The sequence below is a fragment of the Penicillium canariense genome (genome assembly GCF_028826845.1).
Source record: "Penicillium canariense strain IBT 26290 chromosome Unknown utg000004l_segment0_segment0, whole genome shotgun sequence".
Lineage (NCBI taxonomy): Eukaryota > Fungi > Ascomycota > Eurotiomycetes > Eurotiales > Aspergillaceae > Penicillium > Penicillium canariense.
The window spans coordinates 3,042,798-3,067,502 of record NW_026622731.1 but is presented as its reverse complement, the minus strand read 5'-3'; the positions used below and the strand labels follow the sequence as shown (position 1 = coordinate 3,067,502).

Genomic DNA, 24,705 nt, shown 5'->3' with positions numbered 1-24,705 from the left:
CTATATAATTAAATCCTTTAACTCTAACTTCCTCTAACTAAATAATTTACTAATTATTCTTTCTTACTTAGCCTATATTAGACCTAACCGAAGAAAGATATTTATTCTTTACGATAAAATAATATATAATAAGTAGATAGACTAGTAGTTATAGATTAATTTTAGGGTAAAGAGTAAGATTAATTAGGATTTAATCTACTATATAGAGATTTAGAAGAGCTATTATTAGGTTACTTAGAGTATAGATAGTATACTAAAGATTATATATTAATATTATAGAGCTATTCTTAAGTATCTTTATACTATTAATCTTAAGGTAAGAGATAAGATATAGTATTATAGTATATTAATAATATAGAAATATCTAAAATCGGCTAGATATTTATAAAGTAAGTAATAGAAAAGAGAAGAGATTATATAATTTCTAAAAAGAGGGATATATTCCTAAGTCCTTATATCTTTAAACTAGTTCTTACTAATATATTCTAGCTATTAATTTTAGGAAGAAGCTATAGCCGACGAACCTTTCTTATAAGAAGCCTAGAAAGAAGATCTATTATAATTCTTTATACTTAATTAGCTTCCTCTTTATCTTATTAAATATCTAGCGTTCTAGTATCTTATTTCCTAGGCCCGGTCTACCCTATTAGCCCCGATAATCCCCTCCGCTAATATAATCTATTACTAACTAGGGAGCCTAGTTAAAGACTAGTAAGAGAATATCTTTTAGATATTACTAGATAGTATAAAGATATTAATTATATTTAATTACTAGATATCTCTATTTTAATAGGTATTTATAGCTATTATAGGCTATTTTATTAATCTTAATTAGATATATCGTAAAGTATTACTTAGTTTTAGACTTTTTTATAGTATATATACTAGGATAAATCTAAGTAATATTCTTCTTAAAATATTTATAGAGTATAACTTTAAAATACGAATATTTAGATTAATAATAGATAATATATCTAATAATAAGACCCTAGTTAACTCTCTCTAGTAGGCTCTATTAGATAGTATTATTATTATCTAAATTCTATATCTTATTTATATTATCTAGCTTAGTCTTAACTAGCTTCTTAGCTATATTAAGATAGTATTACTAAATAACTCGGCCGAGATAAAATAGATAGAGAAGTAGATAAGATTAACCTAAGCGAATATATAGTACTAAAAGTATAAGATATCTTATATCTTAAATAAGGTTCGCTATCTTATAGTCTATATAAATATAAGTCTTTAGTATTACGATATATTTTATAATCTCTAAATAATAACTATTAAGTTAGTATCTATCTAAGATATAAGAACTCGATAGAACTTAACCTTCCTAATACTTCGTCGGGTAAAGTATCTATATACTATCTTTATACTATTTTATATAGAGTATAACTATAAAGAGATATTATTTTTATAATAAAGAGTAGCGCTAAATTAACTACCTACTTTATCTAACTAAACTATTCTTTAACTATATAACTTAGCTATTAAAGACTCGAGATATTATAGTATATTATATATTTAAGATATATAATAAGCTTTTTAAGTATCTTAAGTAGTCGATAAAATAGCTACGTCGAAAATATATTCTATAGAAGTAATAGATACTTCTTATACTTAAAGCTAGTCGGTTAAAGCTAGATAAATATTACTCTTAGATAGATAATATTCGAAGGTATATCTATATAATTAGTATAATATTAGTACCTATAAATAAGTTTAAGTTTTTCCTCTTAAAAGACTAGGATTAGTAATAGTAAGATACCTATCGTAAGTCTTTCTAATAAGCTCTACTTCTATACTAAGAGTATTTTATAACTCTTAATTAGTCCGGCGAGGACTCCTAGAGAGTATCTTAGCTAAGTTTAAAGCTTAATAAGATATTAGATAAAAACGAGCTATAACTAAATATAGCTACTAATAAAATAACCTAATACCTTAATAGTAGTATATTTATACTATATCTATATTATAGATATATTATATTAATTTATAAATAGATACTATTTAGATTAGGCTTTTAGTATTCTAGAGAGAATACTAAGCTTATTTTCTAGTAATTATAGCTTTTATATAAGATATACTCTCTTTCTTTATAATAGGTACTAGGGTTAAATAGCTTTTTAATACCGCTCGGGATATCTATTATTACTATTAAGGATAGATAAAATCTTAGATAATCGAAGATTTAATAATATTTCTTTATATATTATAGTTTAATATAGAAGAATAGGAGGCGAAGCTTCTTAAGAAGTTCTTCTCCTATAATAAGATAGAAGTAATAAAAGAAGAGAAGGATAAGAAGCTCGATAAGGTTAAAGTAGAGCTAATTAGTAATACTAAGAAATAGGAGACTATAGTTAATAATAATATAGAGCTAGATAAGGCTTTATCGACTAAGGATAGAGAGTAGATAATCGGTGAATCTTAGCTATTATTACTAAGGAATTATACCTAGATATATATATTAGGAAGAAAGCGTAAGAATCGAGATAATAATCTCTTTAAGTACTATTAGAATAAAGTTATCGAAGCTCTACTATTTACTAGACCTAGTAAAAGGCCTAAATTCTGATAGCTATTAGAAATATAGTAAGGATATTAATAGTCTCTAGGTAATAGATAGCCTAAATTCTAACAGCCGTTAGAAATATAGTAGGGATATTAACCTAATATACTAGAGAGACTATAGCTTATTATACGAATACTTAATATTATAGCCTAAAAATTGTATAAGTTATATAGTTACGGGTCTTAGCGTATTTATAATATTTATGACCTAACTTAGGTTATTAACCTAACGCTGGGTCGAGATTTATAACCCGGACCTAACGCTGGGTCGAAACCTTCGACCTAGAACCTAACCTAGTCCGGGTTGGGTCCGGGTTAGGTCCGGGTTGAGTTAGGTTCTGCGGAAGTCTAATACTTATCCCCTAGTAAGATCCCTACGATAACCCTATCTTCTACCTAGGTAGCCCCGAGCTACCCCGCTCTAGGAAGATAGTATATCTTAGTCTACTATATATCGATAATATAGCGAGATACTATCGATATCCTATACTAAAGTAACTATTATAGTATAAATCCTATATCTTCCTATATTCCTCTAATTCCTTAAGAATTAGTCTTTATTCTAATCTAACTATACTAGTTCTTCTTTATTTGATTAATAGGCCTTTTACCCTATAAATAGACCCTGTAATAATTCTAATTTTTTTTCTTTAATTATCTAAAGAATTATAGTACTAATAAACTACTCTACTATCTCTATTAATAGTAAACTAAATCTTTTAGTATTTACTAATAATCTACTAAGTCTAATCCTAGAAAAAACTTTTTTAACTATAGATATAGCCCTAGATATAAATATCTAAACTATCTAAAAAAGGATCTAAAAGCTAGAAAAGTTAGAAAGCCTATAAGATAAAATAGCTATCTTTAAAACTAAGCTTAATCTAAGAAGTATATCTAATTTCTAATTATATTATTACTAATATATTTATTTATACTCTAAAAAAGATAAGTCTAAAATTAAGTTTAAGAATATCTTAATCTTTAAATTTAACTATATATTTTAGAAATAATAAGAGTAGTTCTTAGATTTTTAATAATCTTTTAAAAGAGCCCCTAAAAAATATAGAACTAAAAAAGAAAATTATCTATATAGTTAACTATATAAAAATAGTCTATTAATAGAGATAGTATAGATATATAGAAAAAAAGATACTAAATATTAATTAAGATCCTAAAAAAAACTAATCTTATTTTAAAGTATAGATCTTAATCTTTATTTAAAATATTACTAGTCTTAAAATAAAAATAAAAATCTAAAGAGAATAGATCTATTAATATTTTAATAAAGATCTAAAAAAGTTCTATATATATCTTAATATTTTAGAGTAATATTCTTTATACTAAATAAAAAAGAAATATATTTTTTTCTTTTTACTAAACTATAATTCAATCTCTAATCTTATATCTATTTATATATTCTCTATCTACTAGAAATAAGAGAGGATATAATTAGTATTATCTATTATTACTAAAAGATCTAATAATCTATTTATAAATAAAAGACTAATAATATTAGAGATAATTATTTTTAAAAATAGCTATATTACTAAGATAATAAGAATAGGATCCTAATTAATAATAAATTATTAAAAAAGGCCTAAATCCTATTAGAAAAGAAAAGATATATCTATAATATTTTAAATATAATAATAAAAGATATCTCTCTCTTAACTATCTTAAAATTATTATAATTATCTAGTTTACTATCTAAAAAGAAATATCTATATAGAGAAAAATAATTAAGTTAGTATAGATCCTATAATATTAACTCTGTATCCTATAGTAGAAATAAATACTTAGTTCTATATCCTAATAACTATATAAGATACTATTAAAATATATATAGATCTAGATAGTAATATAGAAATAGATATAATTAGCTATAACTTTATTAAGGAATACTTAGACCTCGCTAAAGACTAGGCCCAGTCCTAAATCTTAGGACTAGGACTAGACTATACTAAAAAACTAAGGACTGTAGTCTGGTCCTTAGTCTTTTATAGTCCCCTATAGTCCCCTAGAATTTTATAATTCTACTAAGACCTTCCTATTTAGGCTAGTTAAATTAATATTAAATTAATTAGTTAGCTAGAATTGCTATATTTTCTATATAAATCATATATAAATCATATATTTAGTCTATTTTTAGTCCTTAGTCTAGTCCTAAAAAAATTAGGACCGCTAGGCGGTCCTAAAAGTAAGGACCAAGCCCTATATAGTAAAGTCCGGTCCCTGGTCTGGTCTGGTCCCAAGCGGTCTTTAGCAAGGTCTAGAAATACTACCTAAACTAGATAAAATTAATAGAACCTACTATATCTACTATTAACTAATAAGAAATCCTTGTCTATAATATCTAGGAAATCCTTATTTAAGCTATAGACTTATATAGGATAATATATATAATAATAAGACCCTATATAACTATTGATAGAGATCTTTATCTAGAAGAAAGCCTAATCTTTCTCTTAATAACTATATTATATAGCCTTTATATCTATCTTTCTATAATAGATTAATACTAGTAATTTAAAACTACTACTATAGAAATCTTTATACTATAGTAATTTATAAAGATCTATAGGAATTATTAGACTACGCTAAAAACTATAATTAGGGGTAAACCTACCTAAAAACTAAACTAAACTATAAACTATTACAGTTCTGTATTAGGGAACTATTAAAAACTATTTTTATATAAAATCTAGGTCTTAGTATATATAAACCTACTAATTTATATATTTAAATTACTATTATTAGATATTATTCTAGTTATAACCCTACTTAATCTTATTTTTTAACTATAAGAGCTATATAATAGATAGTAATTAATTTATATAAGAACTTATTAGTAGAAGTAATATAATATTCCTTAGTTTTTAAGTATATTAATTATAGGTAGATAGATAATATTGCGGGTAAGAGCATCCCCGCCGGGATAAGATACGCCGGTAACTACTATTTAGCGGGAATAGCAGTAGCTAAGGCAGCTTGTTTACGCTAGGCGATGGCGATATACACGGGCTCCTGAGCTGCCATAGTGAGTGTCGGGAGGACGTAAAGGGTACCCGCGGCCGACCCGCTTAAATACGTACGTACCTATGCGGGGACTACGGAGAAGCCTCGGTCCGCCTAACTGCCTATATACAGTAGGCCGGAGGAAAGATCCAGTCATTAGCCGATGTGGGGTACATGAAAGGAATGGAAACGGAGATAAATACTATCTGAAGACAACAACTTGACCGATAACTTGAGCACTGATATTGGTGGCTTATATTCTATCTAGACCAGAATGTGACTAGTTCGTCAAAGTCTTCCTCTTGTAGGTCCTTGCCGTCTCTCTCCACCCCCGTGATCTTGTGCCGCATGGATGCCGCCTCCTGTAACAATTTTGTTGTCTCATCCTCCTGCCTAGCTTCTGAAAGTACCTTAGCCTTTAGGTATGAAGTCCGCGCTGTCTCCCGAGCATATGTTTCTGAGTCAACGCTCCAATTCTTGAGGGCCTGGTCGATGAATCCGATGGCATCGTCATAAAGCCCGTTGCGAAGGCAATGCTGTGCCATCTTGTGGCAGACATCTGCAGTTCGATGATGGCGGTTGCGGATGGTTGACTGGTATTGCTGAAGGGCCCGTCGATGAAAATCTTCACTCTCCTTGATTCGGCCCTGAGAGAACCGCACGTTTCCAAGTGCGTGGAGGAAGCGACCGGTCCTGCCAGCAAGGATTGGAGCGTTAGCTAAGCGGGGAACAAAAAGCAGAGTAAAACTAGAGTAGATCCCTTACCTGAAACAATGGCTGTCCATGACTCCATAAATTTCTTCTCGATCTGCGAGGCCCATTTCTAGCACTTCAGACGCCCGTGTCAAGTCTCCCTGGAGCCATTGCGTTGTGCCAAGATTGACAAGGGCCAGCGAACGCTTGTCTTTGGTATAGTCCGAGATTTTCTCGTACTCCCGTGCAGACGTCGCAAAACATTCTTCCCCCTTCGTGTATTCGCCAGCCATCATCCATGAAATACCCATCTGGTTATAAGCGCTGGCGAGTTTCTCGTCCACTGCTCCCAGTTCCTCTGCGATAGTCAAGCGTATCTCGAGGACTTTTTTATTATGTTCCATGCTGCTGGCTGCGTCGTTTGTCCCGCTGGCGACTGCACCAAGTGTGTGCCGGATGTCGGATTCTAAGTCTTGGTGATCGATGTCTGTGGTGCGATTGCAGAGGTCTAGGGCCAGCTCCAATAAAGGCTTTATGATAGGCGATTCGCCGCGTTCGTGTTGGTACCTTCATATGGGTCAGCAATCCACGAGAATCGTTATGCACAGAAGGCATCACAAGGACCGCGGTCACCCACCATCCCGCGCGATTGAGAAGTCCAGCAAATTCAAAGTCGCCGTCAACATATTCTTCATGCTTGAAGTGTTTCTTATACGCGTCCTCCAGGCTGATGACATGCGGATAGAGTGCTTTGGATGCCTCCCATAGCTTGACATCATGGCCCTCAACTTCTCCAACCGGCCAGGCAGCTGCGACCATGGTGACCGCGTTTAAAAATACCCTTCGTTGTCGCTCAGGTTCGATTTGGACACGCACAACGTCTCGCGTAACGCGATGCATCCAATACTCAGCCGTGTCCTGATTATGACGAAAAATGGAAGACCCGATCAGTTGCTTCCGAGCATTGTAAAAGGCACCCTGTTTCTTAGGATACGAGGGCATATCCACATTAGTAGCGTGGTCCATCAGGATCTTCTCCTGAATACTGTCTGGGTCCAAAAACGATGAAACTTCCAAAATTGCTCGTGCAGCATTCGACAGCTTCTCCAAGACTGTTGACACGTTGCCACGAGCCGGCTCCCGGGGCGGGTAAACCTCCATCTCGTGGATTTCTCCAGCATCGTAAAGTCTCATAAACTCAGTATAGGTTAAAAAGTCGAGCCTAATTATGCCAGCCATCTGGGCGAGCGCAAGTGGCAGCCCACCAAGTCGGTCACCGACCTGTCTTGCTTCTTCAAGCCGGCCCTGGATCCCTGTAAACTTTTGAACAAACAATCCAGAATCTTCTAGATTGAACGTCTGGACATCGACACACGTTGCATGTTGCGAGAAGCTTGTCCTCGAGAGGGGCTGCGGCTCGTGATCAAGACTGCTCCGCTATTAGCGATGTCACTATATGGCGCCAGGATGTCAGGTTCGTCGGCATTGTCGAACACAACCAGCCAGGAAGCTCGCACTTGGTTCCCGGTACCACGGTCTGTCTTAGACGGGTTGCAAAGCCACTCAATTGCGAGCCCTTTATTGGTGACCTTGTCATCTGGCTCTTTGGGGTCCTGGATTTCTAATTTGATAGCGATCTGGGCAAGGTCCGATTCAAGTTTGGACACATCATCGGCTCGGATCCAGAAAACAGCATCGAAGTCGTTTTCGCGAGTAAACGCGTATTCGATGGCGATTTCTGTCTTCCCTAGACCAGGCATGCCGCATAATATTCCCACACGTATTTGATCGGGCTGCGAAGATGGCAGCGGGTCATTTGAAGGGAGAAGGCAGTCATCAAGTTTGCTTAGAACATCTTGTCTTCCGTAGAAGTCCTTGTTCCTCACATATGTGTCCATCATGAAACAAGGTATTTGGGGGTCACGTTGTTCCACAGAGAAGTTCTCCAGGAGAGCCACGAGAGATTTATGTTCTGGGCTTGATTCAGTTTTAACGTAAGAGGGCGTGCTAGGCTCTGGCCGACTGGAGACTTTGGCTTTAGCAGCCTGTTGCATGACAGCTGAGGCGCAATGTCAGTGATGGATGGTCTATGATATCTATGTAACTCACATTGATGGGGCTGGTTCAGCAATAAGTTATTGCTCGTCGTTTCCACCCTCAAACTCTCCACATCGCGAGCTCCGCCTATATTAGTTCAGTAAGCCGGATCGACGATGTCATGAATGAAACTTTCGTACCGTGGAGTTGAATGACTGACTCCAACCAGCGCCGTATCTGCAATATTGAAGCCCCATGTTCCTCACGCATAGACGGAAGTTGAAGGTGGTCAAGCGGCACGCCGAGTCTATCTTCTGTAGACGTCCTAATCGAACATAAAGGCTCGTCAACGACCTAGGAGGCGTGGGGTTAGCTCGCATCGAAGTTTTTAACATTAAGTAAACTTAGGTTCGAACAATTAACTTCCTCGTCCTGGATCTCAAAGCCCTGGTGCCTTTTATGGGTGTATCTCTCTCCTCAAAGATCGATAATATATTCAAACGTAAATTCGCCAGAGTGAAGCGATCCGCGATGCCGAGAATCAAGCGGAATTCTTTTTTAGTCGTCCGAGGGACTTACTACTTAATACCGTGCCATTGTTGATATCGAGCTTTAATATGCGGGTGAATCGATCACTAAGTTCCTCGTCGTTCACTCCTCCTTCGAGGCGGTGCGGAGTACCAAGGAACACAACGCCAGCCACGGTGTTCAAGAGGTCGGAGTACTGGTCGTTAGGCGTGCCAGCGACACAGAGTGCCTTTTCGATATAAGCATATTGTACGCTTCCTTGCTATTAACTTAGAAATGGGTCGTCGCACCTCTTTCGCGATGGCACCGCCAAGGCCATGACAAATAAACAGTAGAGGTTGCGATTCCTTAATATTCTTAGTAAGTGGACAAAAAGAGGGAAGTGAGGGCTACCTTCTGGTTATCTACTAAAGTTTGAAGCTTTTTAAGAAACTCGGCTCCCTCATCTAGGAGATGCTGCCAGGAGAAGTGGTCGTTCAGAGACGCATCATAATCGTAAGAGTGAATGGTGACCCCAGTGTCCAGTTGTGCGAAGACATCGGTCCAAGGCTGATTACAGAGGGACCAGGAATCACAAGCAAGGGTCCCTACGCCCGGTACGAGAATGATGCTTGGATAATGAGATATTGTACGGCATACAGTTTGGGGGAATGGGAGGCGTACTGGATGTTCTGGGTACCCTCCTTTACGACTTTAAGCCTCCGCAAGGAGCTCGGCTGAGATGACGATGAGCTTCGAACCCGAGGCATATCGATCACCTGAGCTGTTCTCTCTATGCCGTCAAATTAGGTTGGGTGTAGCACGAAGAGCATGTAGGCGAGAAATGGGTGGCTTATGCCGGCGGTGATCGAAATTCACTTCTCTCAAGGTCAAAGATAGGAAACAGCGACCTGATGGTAGGAACAGTAGAGCCTCATAGTGCCAACACACCATTCCAAATTATGCTACAGAAAGGTTTTGATGAGGCAAGTTCGCACATTTTGAACAACTCCAGTTGGTGTACACCCCTGCCCATATAGTATACGGCTTAGGTAGGAATTTGCTCCCAATCTGAAAGACAAACCGGCAAAAAACCAATCAGATTTACTCGTGAAATTCGTTCCAGGAGGCACAGATCTTCGGCCCCTCCGGAGGAAGTCATGCGGAACGAATCGTTTAGCGAGATAATTTCAATGTTGCCGAAGAATCCATGCAAATTTTGGATAGACTAAATGGAATGATGAATTTGGTGCATCAATCGTAGTTGTATTTGAAAGACCTAGTTAATACTGCAAATATTTTTTTATACATAACTGATACTTGTAATCGATCAAGCAAGAGGCCAGCGATGAGTAGCCCAGGTGATCATGAAGCGTGCCGGGGCCACGTCACCTAGTCTGTGCCCCCGCATGGCCACTAAGCCAAGTTTAGCATGTCCAGCGGATACCGCGGGTCCGCCGAGCTCCCCAGTTTTTGGTCAGACTGTTTACAACAATTCCTGGAAGTCTTACGCGATGTATATACGTAGTAAAATATAACTATTCGTTATTTTGTTAATCTAGCGGAGACTATGCTATATAGTATAGAGGAGGTTATCAAGTACGAAGGCTGGCACGCTAGTTATTAAGGGGTTTTTTATGCGAATTAATATTATGAATTTCTTCCGGCAGAAAAATAGTTGGGCCCCTTCGCATGCGGTACTACAGTGCAAATAGTAATGCAATCTAACTATGGATAAGGCGGAAAGAGGCGGTGTACAGATGGGTGTAGAAGGAAGGGGGTTTAAATAATACTCAATTCGCCCTTATATACCCAAACACGTCACTCTAAAGCAACGAAACCATAGAGGATTCCTTGCTCAGAGCAACCGTGAAAGAGGACGCCACTCCAAACCGTTTCACTTGGTGGCTCAGGGACATGTATGTGCAAAGACTTAATGACCCAACGTAAGCGTTCGCGCTTTTGGACTCCCGCGATGTCTAACGCGACACAGCCTTTCGCATTTCGAGGAATTACCGACGTCGTATCAACAATCGCTACCGCACGTTCAAGGATAAAAAGGGAAACCCTGAACAATGGAAACAGGAGCACAGAAATTAGAGCAGCCCTGGAAGTCTGTTAGTGACAGCTTCGGTGAAAGTAGGGCTAGCGACAAGGATATCTTCTATGGTGCCGCTGTTGGGGAGAAGATGTCAGTACCGGGTTCTGCCGGGGAGGTTAACGTGACAATCCTGTATGATACAGGTGATTATGACAATGAGTAAGTCCTTGCAAATGAATACATGTTATGGTTACTAATCTGCAGAGCAAGGAATACGAAGTGTCTTCGCCATGATCTGCCCGCTCAAGAGGTGTCTAATGCGACTCGAGATTGACAAAGAAGGCCTGTGTGTACCAGAAATCAAAAGTACTAGAAATTGAAACCCCTCTATATTTTTGAAAGAGTATTTCTTGAAAAAATACAGGACCTGGTCACATTACTTTTGAAAACATTGCACTCTTGCACCGCTAGTCAGTCCGTTATTTTTATTTTTATTTTTTATTTATTATTATTTCTTTTCAAAAATAGTCCCTGTGGCCAACCATAGCATAGATGATTAAGTTTTATCCCATTAGTGGCAGTTTAATTTATGGCTACTTTACTGGTAAATCCTAGCGGGTGATATAAAGATCATAAGTTATACTGGCTGGATACAGTAATGTGAAATTCTCAACTCTATCAATTTTTCCGCGCAGACTATGGAGCTTCTTGTTGGAAAAAAAGATATTACAGACACCCACCAGTAGGTTCCAATAAGAGGGAGCAATTATGATGTGAAGACGAGGGCCCGCACCTCAATACTATGTCTTGGTTGAACTTTTTCTGGGGCGCTAGGATGAAGGAAAGAAGAATGTGGAACACCTCGGAAAAATGTCAGCACATATTTGAATGACCGTGTAAGGCTGGTGTACTGACATGGACGCCCCTTGCTGTCTCCTTGGAGAAAAACCCATGCTTCGGTGGGCATTTGCTCACTGGCATAGTACCATTGATGCTGTGGGTAATATTCTAGCAATAGGTTTTCTGTTTGGAAGTCCTGGAACACAACGTCTCCGGCGTGGAGAGCGTGTGGGTTGAGGCTGGATGCGTCACAGAGTGCCAAAGGCCAATCTTGAACTGGTCCGCGAATTGGTGCCCAAACACTGTAATTAAAATTAGCTGTGGCCAAATTGGTTAGGGTTAAGCGGAGAAGCCAACAAACTTTATGAACTGATAGTGCTCTCCAGGGAGAAGATGGATTCCGTTTTTGTGATTCAGGCGACGGGCAAGAACGCTTGCCCATTCATTCGTCATGTCTTCGACGGGATATTAGAACTTGAACCCTTTGAAGGAATTATTTACAAACCAATGTGTGCTGCAGTCGTGGGTTGATGGTCTTCATACGTAGTGTCTGTCGCTATTGGAAAGCTCTCGCCCCGTTTCCGAACCTGCTTCATTAGTTTTAGGCGGAGAGGCGGCACATCAAGGCGCACGAACAAGAAACTCAAAAATTTGTATCCTGGATGGATTGAGCATGGATTTCAGGAGCCTGGCAACATTTGGTAAATATGTTTGAACAATCTTGTCTTCGTCGTCGAAATCCTCGTAAGTCATGCCGGAGTCGAACGATTCTAGGGAGAATCCAGTTGTGCTCAGAGAAACTTCATTTTCGCGACCCCGAATATCCTCGATCTTCTGAGGTTGGATTTCGGTCTTTATATTTGACCATGGGAGACCAGACGGCGGAACAAACTTCATTCTGTAAGGTTTCTGTTTATCATATAAGACGTCCCTCGCGAGGAAGTCTATGTTGCCTATGACAGCCATCGTGAGCACCGTGACCAAATGAGAGCTGTGGCAAAGGGTCGTGATATTAGCTTGAGACTGAACAAATCAGATGAAGGAAGAGAAGTGACCAGAGAAGAGGCTACTCGGAATAGTCTTGGCTACCATATCACGTGCTGATTTTTGGTTAATACCCCTGTTGCTTACGGAGAAACTGTCTGGTACCGTACAAGAGCAGACATTCAGAGGGTGACTACATAGGTCTATGGGGAATAATTTTCTAGGGGGCTGGATGCATGTCTAGTCCCCTCTGACCGTACCAGAGAGGGGGCTGGTTTAGAAATATTCGCACACTCAGCTGACCACAACAGATGCAGCCCAACCTGCACGGTACTAATCCACGAGCGAAGTCTTGCGACTCATTGGAGCAACTCGATCTGGAGGTTCTTCTATAGGTGGGAATCATTCGTCGATCGCATATGCCATGAAGAGAAGCCACTGACAATATAGTTCCTCTCTGGCGGTGTGAGAGAGGGAAATCACGGCCCAAATACAGTCCTGCTGCCCTGGCTTAGCGCCCCCGTAACCCCGCTCAAGCCTGTGTATGCCGTGAAATGTGTAATTGCGGCCCAAATGCAGTCTTGCTGCCTTGGCTTGGCGCCCTGGTGAATCCCACTCATCTCTGTGCATACTGTGAAATGTGGAATCACGGCCCAAACATCCGTACAGTCTTGCTGCCTTAGCTTAGTGCCCGGGTGAACCTCGCTTAAGTCTGTGCATATCGTGAAATGTGACACGTGTCACTGCGCTTACGTTTCGTGTTCATATTCTCATGTGAAAACAGATGAGATGCTGGACACAAATATTTGTTGCTCGGGTTTGATCACCGCTGTCACTGCCACATCTGCGACCAAGAAATCCGATCCTAACCGTGCTAAGGGTGTCCCTAGAGCGAGTGATCATTACTCCGGCTCACATGGTGGTCCCACTGGCTTCTGAGGGTAGGTCACAAGAGCGAAATGGGTGTTAGCAGCGTCATACCAGTCATACAAGAACCGATTCTTGAAAAATAGAAACAGATACAATCTGACCGCCACATTCTTCTGCACACCAGAGGTGAAGGTGCCAAATCAGCGGTGAAAATGATTCAGAATCCTCGAAAGTGAGACGCAACCGGTAGCAGCTCAAGTTCATTTTAGAGAATCCCTGATACGATACACCGTACAACCTACAGGATTATCTCTACCACGATCACACTGGCCTGCAATTAACTGAGATTCAAGAGACACTTCTGCACAATATGTCGAATTTCCAGACTAACAGCCTTGCTGCAATGGATCAAAGTCGATAGAGTTTTGTATTTAGACCCTGGGATCTGGTCCTAGGCTGTCGCTTCCTGCACGCCGTCTATACATCCTCCCGGTACATCTCTTCCAAGCTCTCCCGGTTAACTCTCCTATCTCATCATGCCTGAACAGTGCCCAGGTAATAGCTCCTACGGCAAGAGATGCCACAGCCCATGACCAAAATGGTGGAGTGCTGCCAGGGTTGACCTCACGCACGTTCATACCAAACAACGAAGCCACAAACGATAGAGGCACAAAGAAGACGGCTAATTTAGTGAGCCTTGTCACGCTTTGGGCTTCGACCACGGCCTTTTCGGACTCGCGGATAGTCGCACTGTGAGCTGTGATGGTCATCCCCTGTACACACTCGGCAGCTAGGGTTTCCGCGTATGTAAGTGCCGCGCGGTAATCTCCCAGAATCGACTCGACCTCCCGTGTAGGGGGCGTCCTTACATCGCTATTTGGCGTGTTTCCTGGTATGCTCCGCTCATATAGCGACTCGATGGCACCGATAGTTCCTTTGAGGTTTCGAATGTGGCGCCCGAGGACTTGCTGATGATAGAGCAGGTTTGACAGAGTCGGATTGTTATTGCCAATTAGATGAGAATAATTGAGTTCCTCTCTAATCTTGGTGTCAAGAATATCTAGGACTGCCATTTCAGACGAAACTGCCAAATTGAAGAACGGGCTCAAGGCGTATAAGGGATCGTGGACTGCACGCGATAGATCGATATGTCGGTCGTAGTCTGCCAAGACAAAGTCGGCCCTTGTTGACGGCTCGGTAGATTGGGGTTGGTTTCTGAGTGTTCTCCTTCTGCTGTCGGAGGAGACCCCGGGGTTGTGCAGCGGTTTTGGTAGATATTTCAGAAAAGAGTTCGTACGGCTGCTACTAGTCTGCCATGGCCATTTTAACTCCTCACCTAGTTGTCTTAAACCATCATGCCAGACAATGCCTAGCCGGCCTTTTGAAGCAGAAGGGATGTAGATTGAGATAGCTTGCTCTAACGAAAAGCAGTCTAAGTCGTGGACGGAGAACTCTCGAGCAAACGGATCGCCCGCGGTCATATCTGAAGAGTTCAAGAGAGCAAGGTTGCTCGTGTAGGTACTTATCTGCTTAAACGATTCTTTCCGCAGGGTATCTAATTCCTTCTGGTGCTTCATTTGCATGTCTTGGTTCTGCAAGCTAATTGTGGTGACTTGTAATGACAGCATGTCCGAGTGGCAAGATGGGCGTATTTGTACAGCGGTGGGCTTCGACAGTTTTCTTCCAGGTCTCGATGCAAACAGTAGATGTCTTCGGAAGAACTCGGGGTCAATATCAAACCTTGCTCCTAAGACATTTAGCCATTTTGCACAAGGATAACCGCGCAACAGGAGTAACGAAAAGGAGTCACTGTTGGGTATGACTGTCTGACCAAGCTCCTCGAACTGCCTTATTGTCTCAAATGGGATCCGGGTCATCATTTTATTAGAAATGTTGTATAGTGAAACGAAGCAGCAAGTCGGTTCTACTGCCGGAAAAGGTGAATTCAGCCGTGGTGGTCTGGGGGTATACGGCTGCGAAAGGAAATTTGCGAAGTCTCCAAAGTCGTCAACCGGGTATAGTGACTGCTCCGACTTTGTCTCTGCGCGAGAACGGACCTTTCTAGCATATTCCTGAGCGATGCCTACATGATAAATATGGTCAGCATGTTTCAGGCAGAAAGGGTCGAAAGCGTACCATCCCGTGTCTGAAGGGACACTGTTTTCATTCCTTCCTATTCCTTCGCTGTTTTGGTTGTTCTCTCTTGGTGCCATGTAGATTCTAGTTGATAATGAAGGTGGTCGCAATATGAATAGACTGGGTGAGTATTCGTTCCTTGAGCACAGAGTAACTGAATCTCTTTACGCAGCCAAGATTATATGAGTGAGTTAAATTGCCATTAACGATCTGAGAGATAAAAGCCGAGTGAAAAACATGAACAGAAAGTAACAGCAGCTCTGCTTTGCCTCTGGTATCCGTGCCCAATAGTCACTCCACCACCCAGGGCACATATTGATCAACTCCACGTAAGCCTTGGCTCACCCGGGTGATTTCTCAGGTGGGCCTGTGCTGAACTCTTAACCTTCTCAGCCTCTTATCATACCCTACACAACACTGTTTTACGCCATGTCTAGTTTCTTAGTGCCGTACTCCTGCTTTCCCTCGACACCGCACAGGTGAAGAATCGCCACGGCTGTATCATCCCAGTGGTGCTCCTGTGCGACTGCCATTTTAGCCCAAGGAGCGAGAATGAGGGGTCGGATCGAGGGGCATTAGCGGTATCTCCAGTAAAATAAGAGGGACAGTGCGTCGGGCTGGAAGACAAGGCGCAGTTGTCGGTGGGGGGTAGACCTCGCCAAAGACCGCTTAGGACCGGACCAGACCGGGGACCGGACCGCACCATGCAGGGCTTGGTCCTTACTTTTAGGACCGCACCAAGGACCGAAAAAAGACCAAACACGTGATTTATGTATAATTTATGTAGAAAATATAGCAATTTTAGCTAACTAATCACTTTATTATTAATTTAACTAGCCTAAATAGGAAGGTCTTGGCAGATCTTGGCAGAATTATGAAATTCCGGGGGACCGCGGGGGACCGTAAAGGACTAAGGACCGGACCGCGGTCCTTAGTTTTTTAGTATGGTCCGGTCCCGGTCCTAAGATTTAGGACCGGACCCGGTCTTTGGCGAGGTCTACTCCAGACAAGTAGGCCCTATTATCAGCCCTATTAGTAGGCCCTGGTAGGTCCTATATCTTATAGTCTAAAACTATAAAGATCGCTAAAGGACCACTAAAAGACTATAAAGACTACTAAGGGACTACTAAAAGACTATAAGAACTACTAAAAGACCTTAAAGACCGCTAAAAGACTACTATCCCTATTTAAAGACTATTACCTTAGGGATAGTAGATTATATATAGATTTTTAATAGCTATTATAGCTATTAGAGATATAGGCTAAAAAATATTAATAATAGTAATAAATATAGCTAAATTATTAGTTTATACGGCCGAAAAAGGAAGGTCTTAGTAGAATTATAAATATACGAGGGACTGCGCGGGGGACCGTAAAGGAATATAGGGGACCGTAGTACGGTCCTGACTACTTCGAAAAAAGACCAAGGACCGGACCCAGTCTTTGCCGAGGTCTACCGTTGATCTGTATAGCCGCTCAGGTATCACGACTTTGTAGGACTCGATGAAGAATGCGAAGCCGCTGTGACTTTGCGTGTCTTAATTTAATCCGGCGCCAATGTGGGCATGTCAAACTCCAACGGCCAAACTGCTCTGGCTGAAGTCGCTCAGCATCAATACCTCCAACGTGTCGGAATACTCCACGATGAAGTAGGGGATGATCCTCTACTTAGGATGGAGACAAACACTCACGCGCTCCAGCGAGGTATAGGAGAGCTGTGTGGACGGGAATAATTCGAACTATGTTCCGGAAGAAAAACATTTTGAGAAAGGTCCTACAAGGATATCGCCACAATCTCACGGCAGTGGCAGTGGTAGTCTAGACACTCTATAACACAATAACACACGAGGCATCCCTGCTCCGGCCCCCACGTGTTCGAAAATTAAAAATCGCAAGAGGCTGAGATTGCATTAACTCCCACCCTACCTCCTCCCGGGGAATCGATGGGATCTATTTTGGCTAGACAAACAAAAGTACAGATCTGAGTCCCAATGAAGAGCCAGTGAAACCCCTCCAGCAGCCCTGAGTCCTCCTCTCAGATACCCGCACCAGCTCCCAGATCCAGGTCGCAGGTCGGAAGATGCAAGCACCCCAGTCCCGCCCGATCAAAAAACCCCGAATCTCTCTGAGTTGCATTGTCTGTCGCCGACGCAAGGTTAGCTGCGGCCGCAAACAGCCAGAATGCGCCAACTGTGTGCGGATGAAGGAGACCTGCGTCTACCAGGCCATGGCACGGGATGAGCCCACCGGCCGTGTACGACCAGCATCCCCGTCGCCGCAGAACGGTCATTACGGTGGATCACAGTCCGTGGGCACGTCCTACACGGCCGTGCCCTCGTGGAAAGAGGCCATCCAGTTCCCGAATGACCCTGTTGCGAACCCTCCCTGCGCGTGCGGTATCACAGCAACCTCCCGGGGTCCGTTCGAGTTCCCAGAGACAACCGCATACCCCTTTCCGACCTCCACCGATCCCAATGGTCCCAGACCGACTCTACTCTGTCGCGATCATCTCAGTCTACGCCGGGGCGGCCATGTTCGATACATCGGTCCAACGTTCTGGGGCTTCGTTGCTGGAAAAGTGAGCTGCACCTTGCAAGAAGAGCTGTTCCGTGCAATTCTTCATTTTTCATGTGCTCATGTGGATTTGATATCCAGAACAAAGACAGAAAATAGCTGACCTCGCTGGATCTCTTACAGGAGAGTCTGAGCGGTGATTTCCTTGACGAAAATCACCATGCACCCCCCGACCTACCTCTGCCTCATATCTCCTCCCATGGGCATGTTCAATCTCCTTCGCTCCTTACCCACGAAACCTGTCAGTGATGTCTTGCTCGAATCGCTCTTCGTTGCCGTGTGGCCACTGTCTTCCCTTCTGCACCCGCCTACCCTCCAGGCAGATTACGACCAGTTCTGGGACTAGTGTCGGAATAGCGATAGCGCCTTGCCCTCGGAAAAGCTCCTTGATGACCCGACCTTGATCTGTCTTCTTTTTGCCCCGCGCCAGCCGCCAGCTGGACATATTTCAGCCTTCATGGTCTACAAAATGAGACAACCGTAAGTCACCTCGAAGTGGCATATACGACGAGCCTTTCTTTGTGTCAGCATCAGGAACATCTGACTATTAATACTCTGATTTCAACTTTGCTGACTAGACCGTTTCTGGACCGCCCTTTGGACCCGATGCGTAACCTGCTTCATCTGCGCTAAATCCCATGGACCGCGGAATTCGACGTCGGGTTTGGTGGCACATTGTCTGGCTCGATGTGCAGTCGAGTATCGCCACCGGGCTGAACCTCTGCTGTGGCCCCGAGACCCTCGAGGCCGTGAGAATGGTGGACTTGGACGATGAAGAAAGCGGCGAACTGCCTGGTGGGACTTCCCCATCCAACAAATCTATGGCTGGTGGACAGTCAGTCGCGATCATATACGCCATCGGGCGCTTTCAGATAGCCCGCTTACAAGCAAGGATCGTCGCGCACCTGCAAAGTCCCCAGGGTCCGACCGAAGAGGGATTTGGAAAGCTTGTCGCAGATGCAAAGCTGCTTCTACAGAAGATGAACTCGCTCATCGCTCTTGTTTCGACGCAAGGAGTCCCGGAAAAGGGCTACATCTCATCCCGACTAGCCAATGTATCTCCATTCACCCATCCGTCATTGTACAAGGACGATGCCAGCCAGCCGACTGTCTTTGCAGCATGGACACGCATCATGTTGACATTGATGAAGTTTGAACTCGTGATCTTACTGCGGAAACCATTTTTGGTGCCTCTTGACACTGCGAATCCGCAATCACGTAAATCATGGACTAGGTAAAAACCTTTTTATATTTCGAGTTTCATCACTGTTCCCCCCTCATATCGCATTGCTGGTATTATGTGTGCTTTGCACCTAGAGCAGACCATGGCTATATCCTGATCACTTCCCTTTTTCACGTCGTTGTGGCAACAAGCCTACTGACAAGCGATCGAATCTATAGCATCGTACAGCTCTGCGTGAACTATTTAAGTATATACCTGCAGCTCCACCAAACACCTGCGTTCGCTCCATACGCATGGTTCTGCTGCAGTCATTATGGGCCTTCTCAATGTGTGTTCATCACGCTAATGTACCTCCATTCATTCCCGGACGCGGGGGAGATCTTCCTGGCCCGATATCTCGTCGACGAGGTTATACAACACTACGCGACTCATTACCAAATTTCTGACCCCTCGTCAACTTCATCAACGAAGAACAACTCGGAAGAACCCGCGTCCAATGGAGGCAAAATGCGGATGCCTTTGGCCATCCAGGTCCTGGTGGAACTTCACGATCGCCTCGACTCTTCTGGTGGACCGTCCTCCGCCAATCGCACCAACCACAATTGCGAAACTCCGCCCATTGTTACAGGACCCCCGCCAGTAGTGGCTGCGGGCAGCAAACCAGGGCTGCGGAATAGCGTCTTTGAAGCTGAAAGTGATTCTGGCCGAAATACGGACTTCCTCACGACTCTCTCGGATCTCGAGGCCTGGTCGTCGATGATTATTCTGGAATCTGACGATATTCTCGCCAATCCTGATAACCTGATGACTGATCACGCAATCATGCCAGGATTGGGCGCGTCCAATACGACGTGCGACCCGTCTGTTCTATCTGGAGGTCTTACTTTCCCAGCCTAATGCCATTATATAAATATCTAACAAATATGGACTTATGTGCGACCTGTTAGTTGCTAGTGCTAGTGGCAAGTTATCCCTTTATATTCTGAGAGGTTGCTACTGTAATTATGCATGAACTCGCTACGCACGTCCCACCGGAAGATCCAAAGTACACGCGCGCGCGCGACACTCCTCACATTTCTCTCCCAACCAACGAGAACCACGGAAGGCAAAACATCTTTAGTCAGAAACAAGGGCACCAGGCACCCAGATAAAATTTCAATATTTACACACACAGGCACGGGTCACAGACAGAAGCCCGTCGAGTCCGAGTTAGGGGAAGAGGCCAGGGAATGCACACACGGCGCACGCGCGTGCGAAGAGCAGATCAGATATCAATATCGACAAAGGGGTGAGGAACGCTAGAGAATCGCTCGCACTCGAATAGAACAGGGACAGGGCAGGACAAGGGAAGTAGCTGGGGCGGGGCGGACAGATGAAGAGGATTGAATGGGGCGTGGGTAGGGGGTAAATGCAAGGGTGAGAAAAGCAAGATGCGTGTAGATGTAACGCCCGAACCCACGCAACTTTTACAGACACCGGTAGCCGGAGACGCCATGCAAGGACCGAAGGAGGGAATGGATTAGATCAAAACAGAGTGGAAGAGTGAGTGAGAGTGGGTGTGATGAGGTAGGGAATCGAACTAAAGAGAGAAGGGTGCGCCAATGCGTTGGATATGCAATGCAGCGATAACATCGTTACCGCTCCGCCTGGAGATTAAGCCAACTCATATCGGAGTTGACGTTATTGCTCCGCCCCGGCGTCGGCAACTCATCGATATCGCTCGGGATCACAACACTCGAGCGGCGGCCGTTCGAGTGCCGCGGCAACTGCGAATTCAAACCCGGCGGATCCCGCGTGCTGCTGTCATAGAAGCTCGTGCTGTAGTTGCTACTGGGGGGGCGACCGAGCCAGCTGGACTGGTGTGCGCCGGTCCAATTCGTGTCGTGCGGGTCGTCGTCACTGGCAATGCTAATCGAGTCGGCGCTGGATATCCGTGCGCTTTGGCTCTCGGGGATGGCGAGTCTGCGGTCCGAAGATGCGTGCTCGGTCGTCGGGCTACCGCTGTTCACGCGGCCCAACGGCTTGGGCTGGTCGAGGAAGCCCAAGTTTAACGGGGCCAGATTTGACATAGGCCAGGCGCTGCCGCGATAGTCGGATTTCGTGTAGACGGAGCTTGTGGTTGAACGATCGGATGGCATTCCGGCGAGGTTCGACGCCCTGTTATCTTGGAAGTATTTGCCCCAGCCTTCGTCGGTGGTGCGGTCACCGGGCTTGTGGCCCAGTTCGGAGGGCGCGGGGTCGCTGTTGCGGTAGGCGTCTTCAGAATACATGCTGGATGGGGCGAGGCCACTGGATGGAATGGGAGAGAGTGGTTTACTATGGCGGGGCGCCGCCGACAGGCCATATCCAAGGTTGGAGGAGGGAGGCATGAGAGCTTTCTCCCCGGAGTACTTGCCGGACATGATCGCTAGCGAGTCGACCGACATCGAGGCGAAGGGAACGGGGCTCTTGGCCATGGGGTAGGCGCGGTTGGCCAGGGGTTCTATGCCCTGGTCCTGGAAACTCAGTCGGTCCTTGTTGTCACCGCCGCGGGCCTGGCCATTCTGCTCTCTCTTTATTCTTTCGCGTTTAAGCAGCCACAAGATCAGAAGCAGAATTAGGGCAACACCGCATGCACTGCCCAGGGTAGCGCCAATGATGACCTTGGAGTCAGTGTGGGAACTACCGCCAGCAGCAGCAGCGGCGGTGGTAGTAGAGCTGGGGGTCGCGCTGGCCGAGGTCGAAGCCGAAGTAGTCGGCGTGGCTGTCGGGGTCATGGTAGTCGATGTGGTGGTAGTCGCCGTCAGAACGTGCTGTTCACTTTTGCCTTGGAAGAGTTCTGTCGAGTTGACCCAGCTGTTGGAGGTTTGGTTGAATATGACGAGCGCATTTTGGCTCTGGCCACTCGAGAGAACAACCATACCATTACTTCCCTGGGCTAGAGCGTAATCCGACCACTTGTTGCTGGGAGCAAGCGTGTCGTTGTAGGTGGGATATTCGCCTGTACTCCGTTTCTTCGACGCCGAGCCAACCGCCACGGCAGGGCTCTCCGACTTCCCATCGGAGCTGATAAGCTCGTAATTAACCACAGAGTTCGGGGAAGCATCCATGTTGAAATATTCCAGCACCTTGCTGTCTCCCGATCCGGAGAAGAGGGCCAGCGGAGTAGAAGGTGAAAGGCCGGACCGAAGGCTCACAGGTGAGTTTGCCCATCCTGTGGAGATGCTGTAGGTGTAGACGGCCAAGTTGTTTTCGTCCCCACCAAACATGCCCACGTGGGACGAATTCCAAGGGAGCAGTTGGGGGCTACTCAAGCAGGGAGCTCCATGGTCGAGCTCGGAGGTTATGACATAAGGTGGTGCTGTTGAGATCCGGTAGGACGAGCAAGAAATACCCGACTTGTCACCCTGATTACCGGCATAAACAATGATTGAGGAATTAGACGCGACGAATGCGGCACCATGGCCCGTCCAATCCGTCACGACCGTTGGCGCAGACCCAAGAGTTTGCCATTTCTGATCCTTGAAAGAAAACCTTTGCAGCCCGGAATAGGTGTCGTTAGAGTTGGTGGCGGTCCCGCCGACCACATACAACGCTTCGTCGTCGTCCTGGCTGCCGTCTATCCCGCCTTTCAAGCAGACGGCATTGGAGACAGAGACTCCGCCATTCAATGGAATCCATGTCCCATTGACTTTGAGCGGAATTGATAAGAAGCCTGTGGAGGAATAGGCATACAGCGTGTTACCGGAGATGACGGAGCAATGCCCCGTTAGTGCAATCGGGGGTTCGGGCACGGTCATGGCGAAATGAATATGCGAAAGAAAGAACGAGATGATGATACAAGACCAATGAAAGAATGCGGATGGCCAGCCTCGCGGGAAGGGGACCTAAAAAAGACCAATGACCAGTGGGTAGAGAAAGGAGGGTGACTGCCAGAGCACTATCTCATTTCGGCCGAGGGAAGTCGCGGTGAGACGCCAGCGTTCGGCGTGGCAGGTCAACGTGGCGACGGCGCAATCCCGATGAGGCTAATGACGCTGTTGTGTGGTATGTTGGTTTAGGTTCCGACAGCTGTCAATTCACGGTGCAAGAATGTAGTGTGGAGTCAAGTATCGGGAGAATCGCGAGTCGTCCAGCTCGCGTATGTCGGGGAAGGCTGCCGTTGGGGTTGGTGGCCTCGGGCGCGTCTAAAGTCACAGTCGAAAGTCGTGGATTCGAACCGCACAAGCGATGAGGACCGTCGGAGATTTGAAAGATCAGAGGCAAGCTGCAGCACGCGCAGAGAGAAGGGCTGTAGAGAACGAGGCCGGCGACGGGTCGCGGCGAAGGAAAGCTGGGGCAGGAGGATGAGTACACGCAATCAAAACAACGCAACAAGACAGCAGAGACTGACCGAATGGAGAGTGCACAGCACAAGGGAGTGAAAACAACAGATAACAAGGCCAGGAGGAGGGGTGGGAAAGAGAGGGAGGAGGTGAGACACAAGCCCCCTAAAGGACAGGCACCAACAGGAGGTTAGCTGCCGGAGAGTTAGCGACCCCCGCCCCTGAGCCCATTTCGTCATGGGCTAACTTCATTTCCAGCCGTTGATCTGCCAGGATTCCCGCGTCCGCCGTGCTGGCCCTGCCATTGGCTCTGGCTATGCTATTATGCTATTATGCCATTCGATGCTATTCGACACTGTACAGATCACACGGTCGTTTTCCTATTGAGTCTCTATCATGCTTGCTCCGCCGCTGGGTTCGGTTCCTGTTCCTGGCTGACTGTTTGGCGCCCGCTTCTCAGGAACCTCCTGCCAACTTCGCCTTTTTTCACTCCACAGGAGTCGAGTCCAAGTCAGACAGGGCTGGAGAGCCTGAAGCCTGAATCGCCTAAGCAAGGCTACTACCTCCTTACAGCAAAATCGTGAACGATCAGTCTGTCAACATATAACCCCCCCCCCCCCCTGTTTCCCAGCCTCTGCGCTCTCTCGCGATCCACGGTTGGTCCGGTGGGCCGCAAGAACCTCGGAAACAATCCATCACACTTGGCTCGTGCGCCGATCGGTGCCAACCGTACAGAGACCCTACGCGAGGGCCCGGCAGTGGTGTGATGGCACCGGTACAGGCGTCTAGCAAGCACCCTATTGCATGCGAGATCCCGTGCAGCGTCTGCGGACCAGCCGTCGATATTATAGGTCCTCCCAGTCTGACTCTACGGCACTTCCAGTCCAAGGTGAGCCGCGTAGCCCCGTGGAATTTTCATGGAAGCTCCAACCTCCACTTCA

At 44.6% G+C, this 24,705-nt stretch overlaps 7 protein-coding genes across 7 annotated transcripts; 3 read left to right on the top strand and 4 right to left on the bottom strand.

Annotated features, from left to right (window-relative positions):
• Positions 1–5,855: 5,855 nt before the first annotated feature.
• Positions 5,856–9,602, bottom strand: N7482_007409 (uncharacterized protein; the record flags this gene model as incomplete). The annotated part of the gene is made up of 9 exons (XM_056689534.1): positions 5,856–6,288; positions 6,361–6,855; positions 6,926–7,601; positions 7,664–8,347; positions 8,398–8,472; positions 8,526–8,679; positions 8,915–9,115; positions 9,262–9,463; positions 9,517–9,602. The coding sequence occupies 9 exons, from the start codon at positions 9,600–9,602 to the stop codon at positions 5,856–5,858; spliced, it is 3,006 nt and encodes a 1,001-aa protein (XP_056541963.1).
• Positions 9,603–10,907: 1,305 nt separating this feature from the next.
• N7482_007408 (uncharacterized protein) lies at positions 10,908–11,207 on the top strand (the record flags this gene model as incomplete). Its single annotated transcript, XM_056689533.1, has 2 exons — positions 10,908–11,092; positions 11,138–11,207. 2 exons carry the CDS (start codon positions 10,908–10,910, stop codon positions 11,205–11,207), a joined length of 255 nt encoding a protein of 84 aa, XP_056541962.1.
• A 1,127-nt stretch (positions 11,208–12,334) lies between these two features.
• N7482_007407 (uncharacterized protein) lies at positions 12,335–12,610 on the bottom strand (the record flags this gene model as incomplete). The annotated part of the gene is made up of 1 exon (XM_056689532.1): positions 12,335–12,610. The coding sequence occupies one exon, from the start codon at positions 12,608–12,610 to the stop codon at positions 12,335–12,337; it is 276 nt and encodes a 91-aa protein (XP_056541961.1).
• A 1,388-nt stretch (positions 12,611–13,998) lies between these two features.
• On the bottom strand, positions 13,999–15,195 carry N7482_007406 (uncharacterized protein; the record flags this gene model as incomplete). The annotated part of the gene is made up of 1 exon (XM_056689531.1): positions 13,999–15,195. One exon carries the CDS (start codon positions 15,193–15,195, stop codon positions 13,999–14,001), a length of 1,197 nt encoding a protein of 398 aa, XP_056541960.1.
• Positions 15,196–17,783: 2,588 nt separating this feature from the next.
• N7482_007405 (Zn(II)2Cys6 transcription factor domain-containing protein) lies at positions 17,784–18,526 on the top strand (the record flags this gene model as incomplete). Its single annotated transcript, XM_056689530.1, has 2 exons — positions 17,784–18,281; positions 18,401–18,526. The coding sequence occupies 2 exons, from the start codon at positions 17,784–17,786 to the stop codon at positions 18,524–18,526; spliced, it is 624 nt and encodes a 207-aa protein (XP_056541959.1).
• A 389-nt stretch (positions 18,527–18,915) lies between these two features.
• N7482_007404 (fungal specific transcription factor domain-containing protein) lies at positions 18,916–20,611 on the top strand (the record flags this gene model as incomplete). The annotated part of the gene is made up of 3 exons (XM_056689529.1): positions 18,916–19,511; positions 19,679–20,299; positions 20,581–20,611. The coding sequence occupies 3 exons, from the start codon at positions 18,916–18,918 to the stop codon at positions 20,609–20,611; spliced, it is 1,248 nt and encodes a 415-aa protein (XP_056541958.1).
• Positions 20,612–21,094: 483 nt separating this feature from the next.
• On the bottom strand, positions 21,095–23,239 carry N7482_007403 (uncharacterized protein; the record flags this gene model as incomplete). The annotated part of the gene is made up of 1 exon (XM_056689528.1): positions 21,095–23,239. The coding sequence occupies one exon, from the start codon at positions 23,237–23,239 to the stop codon at positions 21,095–21,097; it is 2,145 nt and encodes a 714-aa protein (XP_056541957.1).
• Between the last annotated feature and the right edge of the window lie 1,466 nt (positions 23,240–24,705).